General features: G+C 42.6%; 2 protein-coding genes across 4 annotated transcripts in view; both read right to left on the reverse strand.

Annotated features, from left to right (window-relative positions):
* Positions 1-10,644, reverse strand: part of cuedc1b (CUE domain containing 1b) — a 33,848-nt gene extending 23,204 nt beyond the window's left edge. Inside the window, exons 1-3 of one of the 2 annotated variants that reach the window (XM_056283308.1) lie at positions 10,490-10,644; positions 8,368-9,065; positions 1,443-1,570 (exon numbers count right to left, since the gene is read on the reverse strand). In XM_056283308.1, the coding sequence (XP_056139283.1) occupies positions 1,443-1,570; positions 8,368-8,685 (446 nt within the window). In that variant the 5' untranslated portion in view covers positions 8,686-9,065; positions 10,490-10,644. Of the gene's footprint in view, positions 1-1,442; positions 1,571-8,367; positions 9,066-9,171; positions 9,184-10,489 lie in introns of those variants that run through there. The other variant, XM_056283309.1, reaches the window with a different exon arrangement.
* A 688-nt stretch (positions 10,645-11,332) lies between these two features.
* LOC130115619 (vascular endothelial zinc finger 1-like) overlaps positions 11,333-14,510 on the reverse strand; it is a 38,531-nt gene continuing 35,353 nt past the window's right edge. For both annotated transcript variants that reach the window (XM_056283354.1, XM_056283353.1), the window contains one exon: positions 11,333-14,506. In XM_056283354.1, coding sequence (XP_056139329.1) covers positions 14,142-14,506 — 365 coding nt within the window. In that variant the 3' untranslated portion in view covers positions 11,333-14,141. The remainder of the gene's footprint in view (positions 14,507-14,510) is intronic.

Below are 14,510 nucleotides of genomic sequence, written 5' to 3' on the forward strand. Positions count from 1 at the left end.
AGTAGCCACTCAGACTGTTGAAACCCCTCTAATGCGTGTAGGACACTTTGATACCTATAGGGGAAATCTGGCTACAACTATGATAAAAGAATGGGCCACCTCTCGTAACTTTACTAATTGTTGGATTTGTCAGCAATTAATTAGTACATCATCCCAATCACCTATGGTAGTTCCAGTACCGTTGTCTGCAGCAGACTTTAAGGTATTCAATATTGACCTATTTGACGCCTCCTCAGTTGTTATGTCTCAGGGCTTATTCTTTATGATCTACCTGATAGCGCAGTAGATATAATCTTATCTGCCTTGTCTGAATTCAATAAAGTTTACAGGCCGCGTTAGTTGAACCACGCAGTACTGTGGAAGATAACTAAATTTGAAACGGTGATAAATGGAATGATTCAATATCGTGTAGTTTCTGGCCATGCCTGCTAACTGCAGTAATGATATAGAATGTAAGCCTATGACTGCATCAGAATATACCTATCGTATTGTAGCCAGAGTGTATTCAGCCCCATCAAATTTGCAAATACAGCTGGTATTTTCCAGTTGTACTGTATATAATTGCTCTGTGCTTATATTTGCTACTACGTCTTTGACTCACAACTGTTAATTTACTTGGTCTACTCTGCATGTGCATGCCCTGTCTGATGTTTCTTTGTGTGTACAGAACCCCAGTTATGAAATCACAGCAGACACTACTCGCCGTAATAGGACAGTTAAATTAACATTCAGTAAGTAACCCGCACTGCCTGAAAAGGTCTATCTGATTTGTGGTGATCAGGCCTACAGTGGGTTTCTCTTGGGAAACTAAGGGAAACCCACAATCAGTGTTGCTTTGCATTTTTGGTGCCCTTAATCAGACAGACGTCTGCATCAGAATTATCATCACTCCTCTGCAAAATATGGAGTGATGATAAAATATTTACTGACAACATATAGGGGCCATCAAGATTAAAGTCACAAAATATGTTGTCTTGCACACTCCAAAAGGCCCATAACATCATCTAACAAAATGTGGCTATCTGGAGACTCCAAATGGGCAATGTAGAGATCTGCTGATGCGTATCCATCATAAAAACAATGTTCTTGATAGGGTCAGTGTTACATTTGTATTCTTGTGGCTGGCTGAGAAATTTCAGTTAGTATGATGAAAACAGTTAAAAAATGGGCCATTTTGGGTATGGGGAGGCAGTCTGTGGTTTTTACAGGAACCGAGTTATATGCAATCTGTAAAAAATTATTTTTGATTCCCTTTGTTTCTTTCCAGTTCCCATTTTGCAGACTATTTGGGTTAAGAATTACACCGTATCTCAAACAATCCAAAGACTTCAAATGAACAACAGCAATCTAACAAAAAAGCCTTTATTCAGCTCCAAATCTGAAATTCAGATTCATGATTTCAGCTGCTCCCCAGACCCAAAGGCCCAATATGTTTCTCTTACCTTGGTGGTGTTGTGGACAGGGCATCTGGGGATTTTTTGTCATAGATATGCATGTCATACATAGGTGGAGAGTAGACAGGAGGTGGTTCCTCATCAGAACTGTCTGGTTCCAGTGTTCGCTCCAAAATCTAGCAAGAGCCAAAAAGCAAGAGGACATAGTTTTATTCATTTACTTAAAAAAAAAAGAGCTCTGCCTTAATAAAAACTTCCATGCAGTGAATTCTGTTTTGTAAATACTGATAGCAAGCATTCCAAGTTAGAAAAAAAAGACAATTTTAAAGCAATTGGACCACATTTCAACAAACATGTAACTGTTACCCCAAATTAGAGACGTTCATTAATGGAATGAGGCTGTAATATCACTTGGCAAACACTAGGTAATGTATTTGTGTTTGAGTCTGCATGATCTTAATCATCTTATCAGTCATTCTGCCCTGAACGAATGTATGTGAATGAAGCAGGTTCTAGCTGTCTACCATTTCCAATCCCTACCTAACATTACCACTGGCATCACCTGATAGAGGGGTCAGACAGAAAAAAAGGTTACTGTATTTGTCGACAACTGTAAGACCTAAGACATATCTGTCTTTATGCATTCTTATTAATCAAGGTAAGAAAAATCAAAGCAAGTTGAATCAGTTCATCTGGATACGTTTATTGACAGAAACATTGGCACAAGTCATCGAAGTGATCTCTTCAGTCTTCAATCTGAAGACTAACAAATAAAGACAAGACAAATATAATTGACCTGACTTGACTTCTGCTCCCTCAGTGAGTTCGCTTCACTGATTCTGGCCGGTGTTTACATTTCACTGCAGGCCGATGTGCAGGAGGCGAAGCGCATGTGTGGAGTGGACAAACCCAGACTCTTTTGTTATTGTCCTTGGTGACTTTAACAAAGGGAATCACAGCCATGAACTACCTAAATACCATCAGCTGATTAAATGCCCGACCAGAGAGGAGAACGCTTTAGATCACTGTTACACTGCAATTAACAGTGCCTATCATGCTGTCCCCTGCGATGCACTGAGACATTCTGACCACGTCATGGTCCACCTGATTCCTACATACAGGCAGAAATTAAAACTCTCTAAATCTGTTGTGAGGACATCTAAGAAGTGGACCAGTGAATCGATGGAGGATCTTCGGACGTGCTTGGACTGTACTGACTGGGATGTTTTCGGGAATGCCACCAACAGTCTGGATGAGTACACTGAGGCTGTGACGTCTTACATTAGCTTCTGTCTGGACAGCTGTGTGCCATCAAACACCAGGGTTAGCTACAACAATGACAAACTCTGGTTTACAGCTAAACTGAGACAGCTAAGGTTGGAAAAGGAGGAAGCATTTAGGTCCGGTTTAAAGAGTCTAAACACAGGTTTAACAAAGCGGTGAGAGATGCTTAACGACTGTACTCTTAACAGACTTCAACAGCAGTTCTCAGAAAACAACTTAGCCTCTGTTTGGAAGGGCCTCAGATAGCGCACCAACTACAAACCGAAAGTCCCCGACTCCACTAATGACATACGCCTGCCTGGCCAATGGTCTAAATGAGTACTATTGTTGGTTTGAAAAACAATAGGACAGTTCTGACACCATCCCCTGTGACTCCACCCAACAGCTTCAGACCACCCGCTCCCCCTCCCCCACCTCAGCAGGGGCCCAGGCCTCTCCACAACTGCCCACCTTACAGGTCCCCTACTCCCCTACCACAATGAAAATGCTCTCCATCCTGGAGAGGAACATTAACAGACAGCACCTCTGCAAAGCAGCTGGACCATACTCTGTCCTTCAGTCTTACTCTACCGATCAACTGTCCCCGGTGTTCACAGACATTTTTAACACCTCACTGGAAACATGCCATGTACCAGCCTGCTTCAAGACCTCCACCATCATCCCCGTCCCCATAAAACCAAGGACCACAGGACTTTTGAGCACCTTGTACTGTCCCATCTTAAAATCATCACCAACCTACTCCTGGACTCCCTGCAGTTAGCCTACAGAGCTAACAGGTCTGTGGACGATGTAGTTAACATGGCACTCCACTTCACACTCCAGCACCTGGACTCTGCAGGAACCTATGCCAGGATCCTGTTCATAGATGCCGGATCTGCTGCAGGAAAAACTCTCCCAACTGCACATGCATGTCTCCGCTTGCAGGTGGATCACTGACTACCTATCTGACAGGAAGCAGCACGTGAAGCTGGGGAAACACGTCTCTGACTCCGGGACCATCAGCAACGGTTCCCTTCAAGGCTGTGTCCTTTCCCCTCCACTCTTCTCCCTGTATACAAATAGCTGCACCTCCAGTCACCCATCAGTCAAGCTCCTGAAGTTTGCTGATGACACCACCCTCATTGGCCTCATCTCTGGTGGGAATGAGTCCACTTACAGGTGAGAGATTGACCATCTGCTGCCCTGGTGTGGCCAAAACAACTTGGAGCTCAACACTCTAAAGACAGTGGAGATAGTTATTATTATTATAGTTATGGACTTCAGAAAGAACCCCCTTGCCCCTGCCCCACCACCCTGTGTGGCTCTCCAATCGACACTGTGGAATCCTCCGCTTCCTGGGCACCATCATCACCCAGGACCTCAAGTGGGAGCTGAACATCAGCTCCTTCAACATGAAGGTACAGCAGAGGTTGTTCTTCCTGCAGCAGCTGAAGTTTAACCTGCCAAAGCCAATAATGGTGCACTTTTACACCGCCATCATTGAGTCCATCCTCACCTCTTCTATCACTATCTGGTACGCTGCTGCCACTGCCAAGGACAAGGGCAGACTGCAGCATATCATTCGCTGTGCTGAAAGGATGAGTGGCTGCAACCTGCCACCCCTCCAGGACCCGTATGCCCCAAGGACACTGAGGCGAGCAGGAAAGGTCATGGACGTCCCTTCCCACCCAGGCCAAGGTCTCTTCAAAACACTCCCCTCTGGCAAAAGGCTAAGGTCAACAAAAACCAGAACCTTGCGCCACAAGAACAGCTTCTCCCCTACAGTAGTAGGGAACAAGCCAAACAAGCCCCCAGACATCCATAGATACTGACAGTGCCCCCAACCCACCCCCTTTGACAATTTCTGCACACCACACCACGACATGACATACACCTACACACATGCACACACGCTCACATGCACAAACAGTGCAATATATCTACCTGCCCAACTGTGTCCTCTGTACACAGACACTTTGCATAAAGCCCACACTGCCCTGTAAATAACTCTTAAGTCTTAGTCTACAATAACTTCTTATTCTGTAATTAACTTATTCTAAATTCTCATTTAACATTTTTTAAATTCAGTATCTACCATATTCCGTGTTTCTCCATTATTGTACATTATCTTTATTCATTTTATTTCATTTTATCTTGTGCATTTATATTTTTTTCTTTAAATTTATCTTTAGTATTTACTGTTCATTTTTCCATATTGCACCAACATAAGAAAAATTCATTACATGTTCTTGAACTTCTTGGAAATAAATCTGATTCTGATTCTGTGTACAACACTCAAACATCATTCTCCCAATCAACTAAACTCAAGAGATCATGCACAAAAAAAGCTGTAGAGGAATCCGGCAATCAAATTATGTTGTTTGTTTCACCCTCTGTCCTGCCACCAGTGCTGCGGTGGCAAAGTCATAGTGAATCACAACTGGTCCACTGGATTGATGTCAACGTGTCATCATAGATATACTTTGTGTGCGTGTGTGTGTTTATTTGCACTTTCAGCTGAGCACTCCTCATAGCCTCTATATTTGAGCCCCCATACATGTCTGCATGTTATGTATGTGGGCATGTTTTGGTACTTGTACTCTGCCCAATGACAATACAGTTGAATCTAATCTGCTCCAATCTAATGTCGTCTGGTTTTGACAAATTCTAAAATCTGGCAGCCCAAACTAAACAGTGGTACTTTTTTCCTCAAGCCAACATAGGCTGGGATAGGCGAGGCAGCACGCTAGTCATGATCCATAGTGTTAGTGAAGAAAATAAAAATTGAATAGAAGATGAAATTGAGTAATCATAATCATGTTTATTGGGAACAACATCCTTTCTTTTAATGTGTTTGATCCAATGCTACGTATCTACCAAAGCTCAATAAAACTTAGTGAGAAACGATGAAAACTGCGTCTGGGTAGCGTAGCAGTCTATTCAGTTGCCTACCAACACAGGCATCCCCGGTTCAAATCCCTGTGTTACCTTCAGCTTGGTTGGGCATCTATACAGACACAATTGGCCATGTCTGCAGGAGGGAAGGCGGATGCGGGTATGTGTCCTGGATGCTACACTAGCACCTCCTCAGATCCGTCAGGGTGCCTGTTTGGTGGGGAGGGGGAACTGGAGGGAATAGCATGATCCCCCCGTGCGCTACATCCCCCTGGTGAAACTCCTCACTGTCAGGTGAAAAGAAGCGGCTGGCGACTCCATATGTATCGGAGGAGGCATGTGGTAGTCTGCAACCCTCCCCGGATCAGCAGAGGGGGTTGAGCAGCGACCAGGTGGGCTCAGAAGAGTGGGGTAATCGGCCAGATACAATTGGGGAGAAAAAAGGGGGAACCCCCACCCCCCAAAAAAAGAGAAGAAAGCCACTTTATTTTGTCATTGCAAGCTGCAATGAAATGTGTCCTCTGAACGTAAGCCATCCTATTGTATAGCAGCAGGGGGCAGCTGCAGCGCCCGGGGACCAACTCCTGTTCTTCTTTCCATTACCTTGCTCAGGGGCACAGGCGGGAGTATTAACCCTAACATGCGTGTCTTTTTGATGGTGGGAGGAAACCGTAGCACCCGGAGGAAACCCACACAGACATGGGGAGAACATGCAAACTCCACAAAGAAAGGACCTGAGACGGCCTGGAGTTCGAACCCAGGACCTTCTTTCTGGAAGGCAACAGTGCTAACCACTGGGCCACGATGCCATCCTTTTATATACTTAAGAAAACGTTTGGATCCTTTTAATTACTCGAGATACACTTTTAATAAAAATGAATTTCTGATTTGGACCTCACTTTCCGTTTTCCACTTTACTGAGCGTACGTTTTTAAATTGAAGGAAATTACAGCAAACGGGGTTCTGAACTGTGAAGTTTCCTCCCATGCATCATATCTCCAATGAACCACACAGCACTACCATGTTTACAAATCCCTGGGGAGAACTCTGGATTTATTTGATTTCAATTTTAATCACTATAGTATCGTATATAATAAATCAATTCACCCATTTAATTCAAAATTTTCTATCTTTTAGTTTGTATTTAACTTTTTGTTTTGAAAATTGCTATGTAAAGTTCATTTTATCCACATGATTTATTTTCGAATAAATTAATAGTTGAATTTACTTGGAAAATGGCTATTTTTCTATTAATAAGCAACAGATGAATCAGTTATGAAAATAACTTAGTTGCAACAGCAACTTCCTTCAGTTTGTCTGTTTCGCTGGTCGTGTTTGGTGCATAACAAATATCAATAAACATATTTTTAAAAGTCGGACTGAAACTGAGACGCCCTCTACCACCCTCACTTGTTACTTAAACCGTAATGCATTTTTTAGTGTCACCGTCTACTGGAGAGAGAAAAAACAAGTAGAAAATGTAGAAATCAAATTTTCTACCCCCCCCCCCCCCAGTTTTGGGTCTCTTGGCCTCTTTTTGGTACTTTTGATGTCAGACATTCTTTTACGTATACAGACAATCAGGTCAAATTCTAAAAATATGAAACGCCACCCAACCTTACTGCTAACCCTCGATTGTACCTGTCACTCACCTCATGATCACTTCATTAGTCCTCACTAAACCCCTCCCTCACACTTCTGAATACGACTGACAACAGTTATGGACACAAGTATGAAAACACATTAGTCATTTACACATTAAAAACATGTTTCTGAATATTTCATTACACTGTGTTTAAGGTTTTCAGACATGAAAAGTTTGATCTGATGACTGATTTCGGTCCGTTTTTTGTTTTTTCCCTTTTTCTCCACACTCTTCTGAGGAGGAACACGCTATTCCCCCCAATTCCCCCGAACAGGCGCCCTGACCGACCAGAGGAGGCGCTAGTGCAGCAACCAGGACACATACCCACAATCTGGTTTCCCAACCGCAGACACAGCCAATTGTGTCTGTAGGGACGACTGACCAAGCTGGAGGTAACACGGGGATTCAAACCGGCGATCCCCGTGTTGGTAGGCGATGGAATAGACTGCCACGCCACCCAGTTGGTCCGATTTTAAAAATATGAGACAAACAAAAATGTTGAGTCACAATGTTTCTAAAAAAAGTGTGGCTATCAAAAGAACTGAAACAACTAGTTAATAGATCTTTATCAAAGTGTTTAAATAGCTGAAACGTTTCAAAGAGTCACTGAATAATTAACATGTAACATTTTCCAACGGACTGGCTTCTCCCATGTCTCTGCACTACGCACTACCGTCAAGGCTACACATTCTCCAATAGAAATACTTCATGTGATGATCTTTTGGTTAGTAAAGTTACATATGATACCCCAAAAAAATGGCAATGGTTTCTATTTAAAAGTTAAAATACTGAAATACACCCGTTACTGTTTCTATCATTGCCATCACCGTTATCATTATTAGCAGAATTCTCTTTGTATTTTTATCATTTTTTTCACTATTAAGAAGTTTTTGATTGACCAGCATCTGCTGTGCACAGGGCATGAATGTTACTGGATGTGTATTTGATCATTTAATAAAGCGTGCAAAAACTTTTTTTTCTAATCTGATGCATCAGTTTACGTATTGTAAATGTTGAGTTTATTTCATTTTTTATCTAACCACATTAGTGGTCACCTCTTTTGAACACTAGGGGTCAACGGATTATTGATCGACCCCTAATGAACATATTTGGGTTGGATTGTCATGATTCTCTACTGGTGTTGGCTACCCCTTGACCAATTCCACTGACCTCTTGTGGGATGCTGTCATCTGAGTCAGAGCTATCGTCTGAGAGTTGTCCATCAATGCTCATCTGAAGTAACTGGTCAATGGTAGCATCCACGGCACCGTTGTTGGAGCGCAGCACACACTCAATGACTTCATAGTCCATAGTGGGGAACATGGTTTTAAAGTCCTCCATAGCCTGGTTAAACTCAAGGCGTCGGACCTGCCGGTTGGGCCTACTATTGTTAAGTTGCTCTGAAGTCAAGCTGTCCCCACTATCTCCACCACCCCCTCCACTTCTGGAGCCTCCATTGCTATTATTGCGCCTGAACAGGCTGGTCATCCTCAGGGCCTGAATGGCTCTGGCCACTGCCAACCTACAATTAGGATGGCAGTCTTGCGTTCCTCCAACTCCTCTCTTTTCTTCTGTGACACACACACTATCACTTAATTTCCTTCGCTTTCTAATTTTTATGCTCTCAGTTTGTCAATCGAATGAAAAAAAAATTGGGATTTATACCTGGACAAAATAGTTGGACTATTTGTCCCGTCCCTTTACAAATTGTTATTTAGCATAGTTGACTGCAGTTGTGAGGCCGTGGAAGTAATAACATTGTCAAGGATTGACAGAACTGAAGCCTGATCAAGGTCTTGTCACCAGACGCACAGCAAAACCGAGATTAAATGGAGGACCGGCATACCTAGGTCAGAGGTATCGGCAACCTGAAAAAGACAGAGACAACATCCATGTTAGCGAGAGGAAGCATAAAAATATGGCTAAGACTTCGGTGCATAACATGTTATCTTCAAGGCCACATTTTCTGTTTACCAAAGACCAAAGTGCACGAAGAAGTCTGAGTCAGCCTTCATGAGGAGCCTCGCTGCTTTTCTTTCTATCCCTGTTGACGTTACAAATTGCTAACTCTGAAATGTTTGATGCATTGTTTAGGGCACTGAAGAAATATGTGCTGAACACGCTTGGCATGTAAGGATGCGCCTGTAAGACTGAAAGATGTCAATCTTAGAAGTTGATGTGTTGATATCACTTGGCCAAATCAAGAGACCAACTGCCCTTGATAACCATAAAACATTTAGAACTTTAAATGCAATTTCTTAAACAAACAAACTGATGAACAAAGTGCACATCTCAGTGTAACGCTTGATGTGTGAATACTGTAATATTAAAGGAAAAAAATAATAAATCATCCAGGTAAAACCGATGTAGTGTTGAGAGCAACTGAACCGGCTACCGAGAAACGAACGGATCGTTTCAAGCGAGTGATTCTGTTCAGCTCGTTCAACCATTGTGTTGTGTTGTGTGAGCAGCACCGCGATTTTGGGATTTATAAAGACGTGTCTCGCGCACTCGGCATAAATGTTTGGCCGCAGCTGCATCGTTGTTTCCCACTGGTACTTCACCGCATTTGCCAATATCTTCCGTTGCACTGACGTTAAAGTGCTTGACCCTAACGGTTTGTGCATTACGAAAAGGTTTCTACTGGCTGTGCCCGACAAATGTTAATATTTACAAATCTTACCTCATCTCTTGCGTAACCCCCCCCCCCCCCCCAGTGAGCACTGACTGTCCCAAACGGTTTGTGCAATTTCTAAGCAAACGGCAGCGTGAAGCCACGCTTCTGTTGCAGGCGAGGCACGCGCCTTACGGTCTCGAGCTCCCCTCGCACGCCGTAAGCTACAACGCGGCTATCGTTTAGTCATTAGCTAATTCTGGAATGTCCAACGTGTTTTGGTTCAACATTAAACACCGAGTGTTCACTGGACAATAAAAAAAAGCGTAGCGAAGTACACTCGGTGTGGCTAAACAACGTTTAGCGAGTTTGAAGCGTAGCGCTAGCTTAGCAGAACGGCGTGTGATCCCTATCAAAATAAGGGGGCGAGCTTTGGGACACAGGCTGGTTTGGGAAACAAGGCCTTGGGGGTGTTGAATCTTTCGAACTGGAAACGTGGATGAATAGCCAACCCGTTTTCGCTACGAAAGGTTTACCAACACAAAGCACGCTGTCCGTCGTTCTGCTGATGTTTGCGAATGAGAATTATCCGAGATTTCCAACACCCTATCAAAAGTGTTACTATGGCAGCGTCGTGCAGAGCCGCTAAAACAAGACCGGAACGCAGCTGGTACTTACGCAAGGGAGTCAAAGGTCCAGTTTTTTTTTTTACAGGATCCGCCTCTTATCGAGCTCTCGAACAACAAAAAGGGTAGCTCTGGCGAAGTGGAAATGCGATAGTGAATTGTAGCCCCGTTGAGAATTGACAAGATTTAAATCCTTTAGATATACTGTTCGCCAGAGGGGCGCTGTTGCTGCGATGACATTAGGCCAACAGGAGCGCGAAGAAGAAAGGCCGGCCTCCACCCCGACGTCCTGCAAGAACCCGTAATGCTAACTAGCCCGCAGGAAGAGGTGGAAACTTAAGCCGTAGGGTGCACAGGCGACCAGCCTTCCTGAGGAAAAAAATGAATGGGAGATGGAAAATGAATACATCTAACTGAATACAGCTTTCTGCAGCCGTTTCTATTAAATGTTCATATTTGTCTGGAAAAATAAACACGCCCAGCCTCCCCGCGACCCTGAGAGCAGGACAAGCGAGTTGGATAACGGATGGATGGGAATAAACATGCTTTTTAAGGTGCTGGTTCAGCTTGTCCTGCATCTCTCTATCGTCTGCTTTTGCATGACCCTCCTGAGGTCTGATGCCAGTGGAGCCTCAGTGATCGATGTCTACACCGTCATGTATTCGCTGCATTTTGATGGTTGAGGAGATAAACCCTACACTTAAAACTCTCCTCACCCTTGTCTAATCTCTGGAGTCCGATCACGAGGTCGACTTTTAAGTCTACAACTAGTGAGGAATAATGTAACTAAATAAGACAAAACTTCAAGAGATCTTTAGTTGTTATTAAGCATTGCCAATTAAGCATTGGCATTGGATCAAAAAAGCAAACTTCACAGAGACTAAAGTTTCCAAGTTTAATAGGTAAAAGTAAAATACTGGGAAAAAAAACCACCCAAATAATTTTTGTTGTCACATGAAGAATATGGTTTGGCACAAAATAATCCACACTCCTCTCCATTAAGCAAACAATCACAGAGGCACTTCATGTTGGCAACTGTGAGCCAGCAAGCCAGTGAAGAAACTAAATTAACTTGTTTTCACCCCAAGCCTGTCGATCGGAGACCACTGGAGACGAAGTCTGATGAAGGACTCTGGTGGTCCTTCTCGGGATTCCATGCCAACATGAATAAAACTTTACAGCAAGCAAAATCAATGGAAGTAACTATTTGGTTTCTGGTCTGGAGGAGTGTCTTAGTTGCAGGGGGCTTTGGAGAATAATTGTTTAATGAGGCATATCAACGTTCCTCCTAAATTTTGGACTTCCGAAGGACAGTCCACAATTTTGTTTTATTATTTTATTTAGACAAATCCAAATAAAAGGCACATAAAACACTGCGCATATGTTTACATAATTATTGACAAACATACATTTAAAAAAATGTAGGAATGTTCCCTTTCTGCTAATCAGAAAGCCTAGTCTTCATATATACAAAAATTATCATTGTTAATGTTCTAATACAAAAGCATTTATAAAAGGTTATCTTGTTTTTTTTCCCCGCACGTGTCTAACTTAGCTAACATGTTCTCTGAACTAAATGTATTGTACAAAGATATACATTCATTTACTTTCACAACATCTGCCAAGGTCATCATGAAAAATAGAGGGAAGATTTGTGAAAATTATCTTCCACTTCATAATTTGGCCAAAGAAATGCTTTTCACATTAGTTTGCAATCAAACAAAACCACAGTCAAATGTCAGATACATTTACATAATTACCCTTAAAAAAGATTTACGCGATCTACTTTGGAATGTTAAATTGAACAACTTCAAGACCATGGCGTGAAAAAAGAAAATCACCTGTTGATCGCCTGTCTGGCTGCGGCAGTCTGAATTGTTGAAGGCTCCCTTCAGAAATGACTCCATCATGCAGCACATGTAGAGGAGGAAGCATGTAAGTGTGGGAAGTGCCCAGCATGTAAATGTGGGAAGTGCCTTGCAGAGTAGTTCATGCACACTGCTTACAGCCACTCGGGAAGAATAAAGGACACCACACACTCCGTGTGAACCTAATTTTAGTGTTAAATTGCAATAAAAATTCCACTAGCTCTACAATTAGTTTCAAACTCAAATCTTAACTGAACAAGCTGAGTTGTCCACATGCAACAGAAAAATGGATGGGGAAGGAGCTCATTTCCTAACTCACAATGCTGTTCTATACTTGAGGAATTACCTAGGGCAAAAGTGTTGGTATGCATGCAATACTTTCGAAGGCCTAGAAATCCTTGGCCAACAGATTTTGGGTGTGGGCGGGTATAAACGATATGGTCACATCCTCTCATCAGTGTGCATTATTACCTCGTTCCAGTGCCAGTGCAGCCCATAGGCAGTGTGAACAGCCTACAGTTTGGCTGGACTGGAAGGGACCTTTACAGAAAAGAAGCCTCTCATTTATCAAGACAAACAAGAACGTTTGTTGGTTGTCTGTAAACGTGAACAGAGTCAAACAGTTTTTATTCTCCGTTGTCAAATAACCTCCCAGGGCAAAAAAAAACAGGGGCAGCGTCTTTAAGAACTATGGTGCTAACTTGGTTCGAAAGAATCTAAGATAATTTTCTCTCCTCAGGCATAGAAATACACACATTAGTGACAATAAAGTACTAGCACTGCTAATGTGTGGCAGATAGACAGGCTTTAGTTTCCCTCTCCCACAAGAAATGTCAACTGAATAGTGTTTCGTATTTACAAAAAAAAAGAAAAAGAAGTGTAAACTGATAAACTTGATTTTAAAATTATTTTCTCAGTAGGCTTCCTCGGCTGAGAGATTAAATTCTATACCTGCAAAAAAAAAGAGAGAGAGAGATAAATACTTCTCCCAAAACTAAAATTTAGAATCGTCATGAAAAAAGAAAGCTTTGGGACTGTTTTCATAATATCTACAGCAATGTATCTTCTACGCCACTAGGTGGCTCTCTGAACCTCTACATTTAGGAAAGTAATTTTTTGACCTTGAAATACTGCTGGTTTTAGGGGACAGCCTAGAGGTCATGACTTCACGAAAAGACACCGCTTCCTCGCCTTTCCTGTACCTTAATCTTTTATGTTCTCATCTAAATACATCCAAAAGTTCTAAACGTCCCAGAGAATCGAACATACAGTATCAAGCATCCAGCAGTGAGGGGTTCCAGCAACTTACACGGGGAGACATGGGGGAGGTTTGTGATTGAAGTCACTTGTAGACAACAATTCCAAATGGCCTCTAAACCATCTCCCCATTAGCAAAATATTTCAATATATCACTCAACCCCCCCCCCCAGAAATGGAAGCCTTTGTCCCTTTTCTTTAACATTTAGTCTTTAAAATACATAAAACTATTAAATACTGATAAGTAATCTAAAATAACAAATGAAAAAATAAAACAATCTCTCTTCTGGAGAGCATGTAAAATATCAGCAACACACCTCTGTTAAAGATTTTTTTCCACTATCAAAGGTACAGTAATTTCTGATGTGTCACCCATGTTTGAGGTCAGACATCCAGTTGATACATCATTTTCAACTTGTCACTTGTACAAGACTGACTCCGTACTTCAGTGACTAAACAAAAACTAAATCGGATTTCATCAAAATGGGCTTGCCACTTCACCCTCTACTTTTTGCTATACTACATCATAATCTACATGGACTGAGGGGGTGACTGAGCACTCTTTAAGGGGCTAAAGCTCTACCAAGGAGGGGAGGAAGGCAGAACTTGGGATAAAAAAGGCATGCTTTCCATGGGCCTCATGGCGATGTTAAGGGGGCCGGTAATATTCATGGGCATGGGAGTAGTAATTGCCACAGGATGGGCAATATTCATGTGAGCTGTTGTGGGAATGTTGACTGAGGCCAGATTGACGGGCCCAGTGATGGTAACTGGGTGCTGCAGGTTGACTGGTGAGGTGATGTTCACTGTACTGGTGGTGATGTTCATCTGGGCGGCAATGGTGACTGAGTTGCTGGTGTTGCAAACACGATTCACAGTAGACGTGATGGCTGCCGAGTTAGTGACAGGAGTTGCAGATGACGAATTGTGAATGTTGCCACCATCTGT

The sequence above is a fragment of the Lampris incognitus genome, chromosome 7 (genome assembly GCF_029633865.1).
Source record: "Lampris incognitus isolate fLamInc1 chromosome 7, fLamInc1.hap2, whole genome shotgun sequence".
Lineage (NCBI taxonomy): Eukaryota > Metazoa > Chordata > Actinopteri > Lampriformes > Lampridae > Lampris > Lampris incognitus.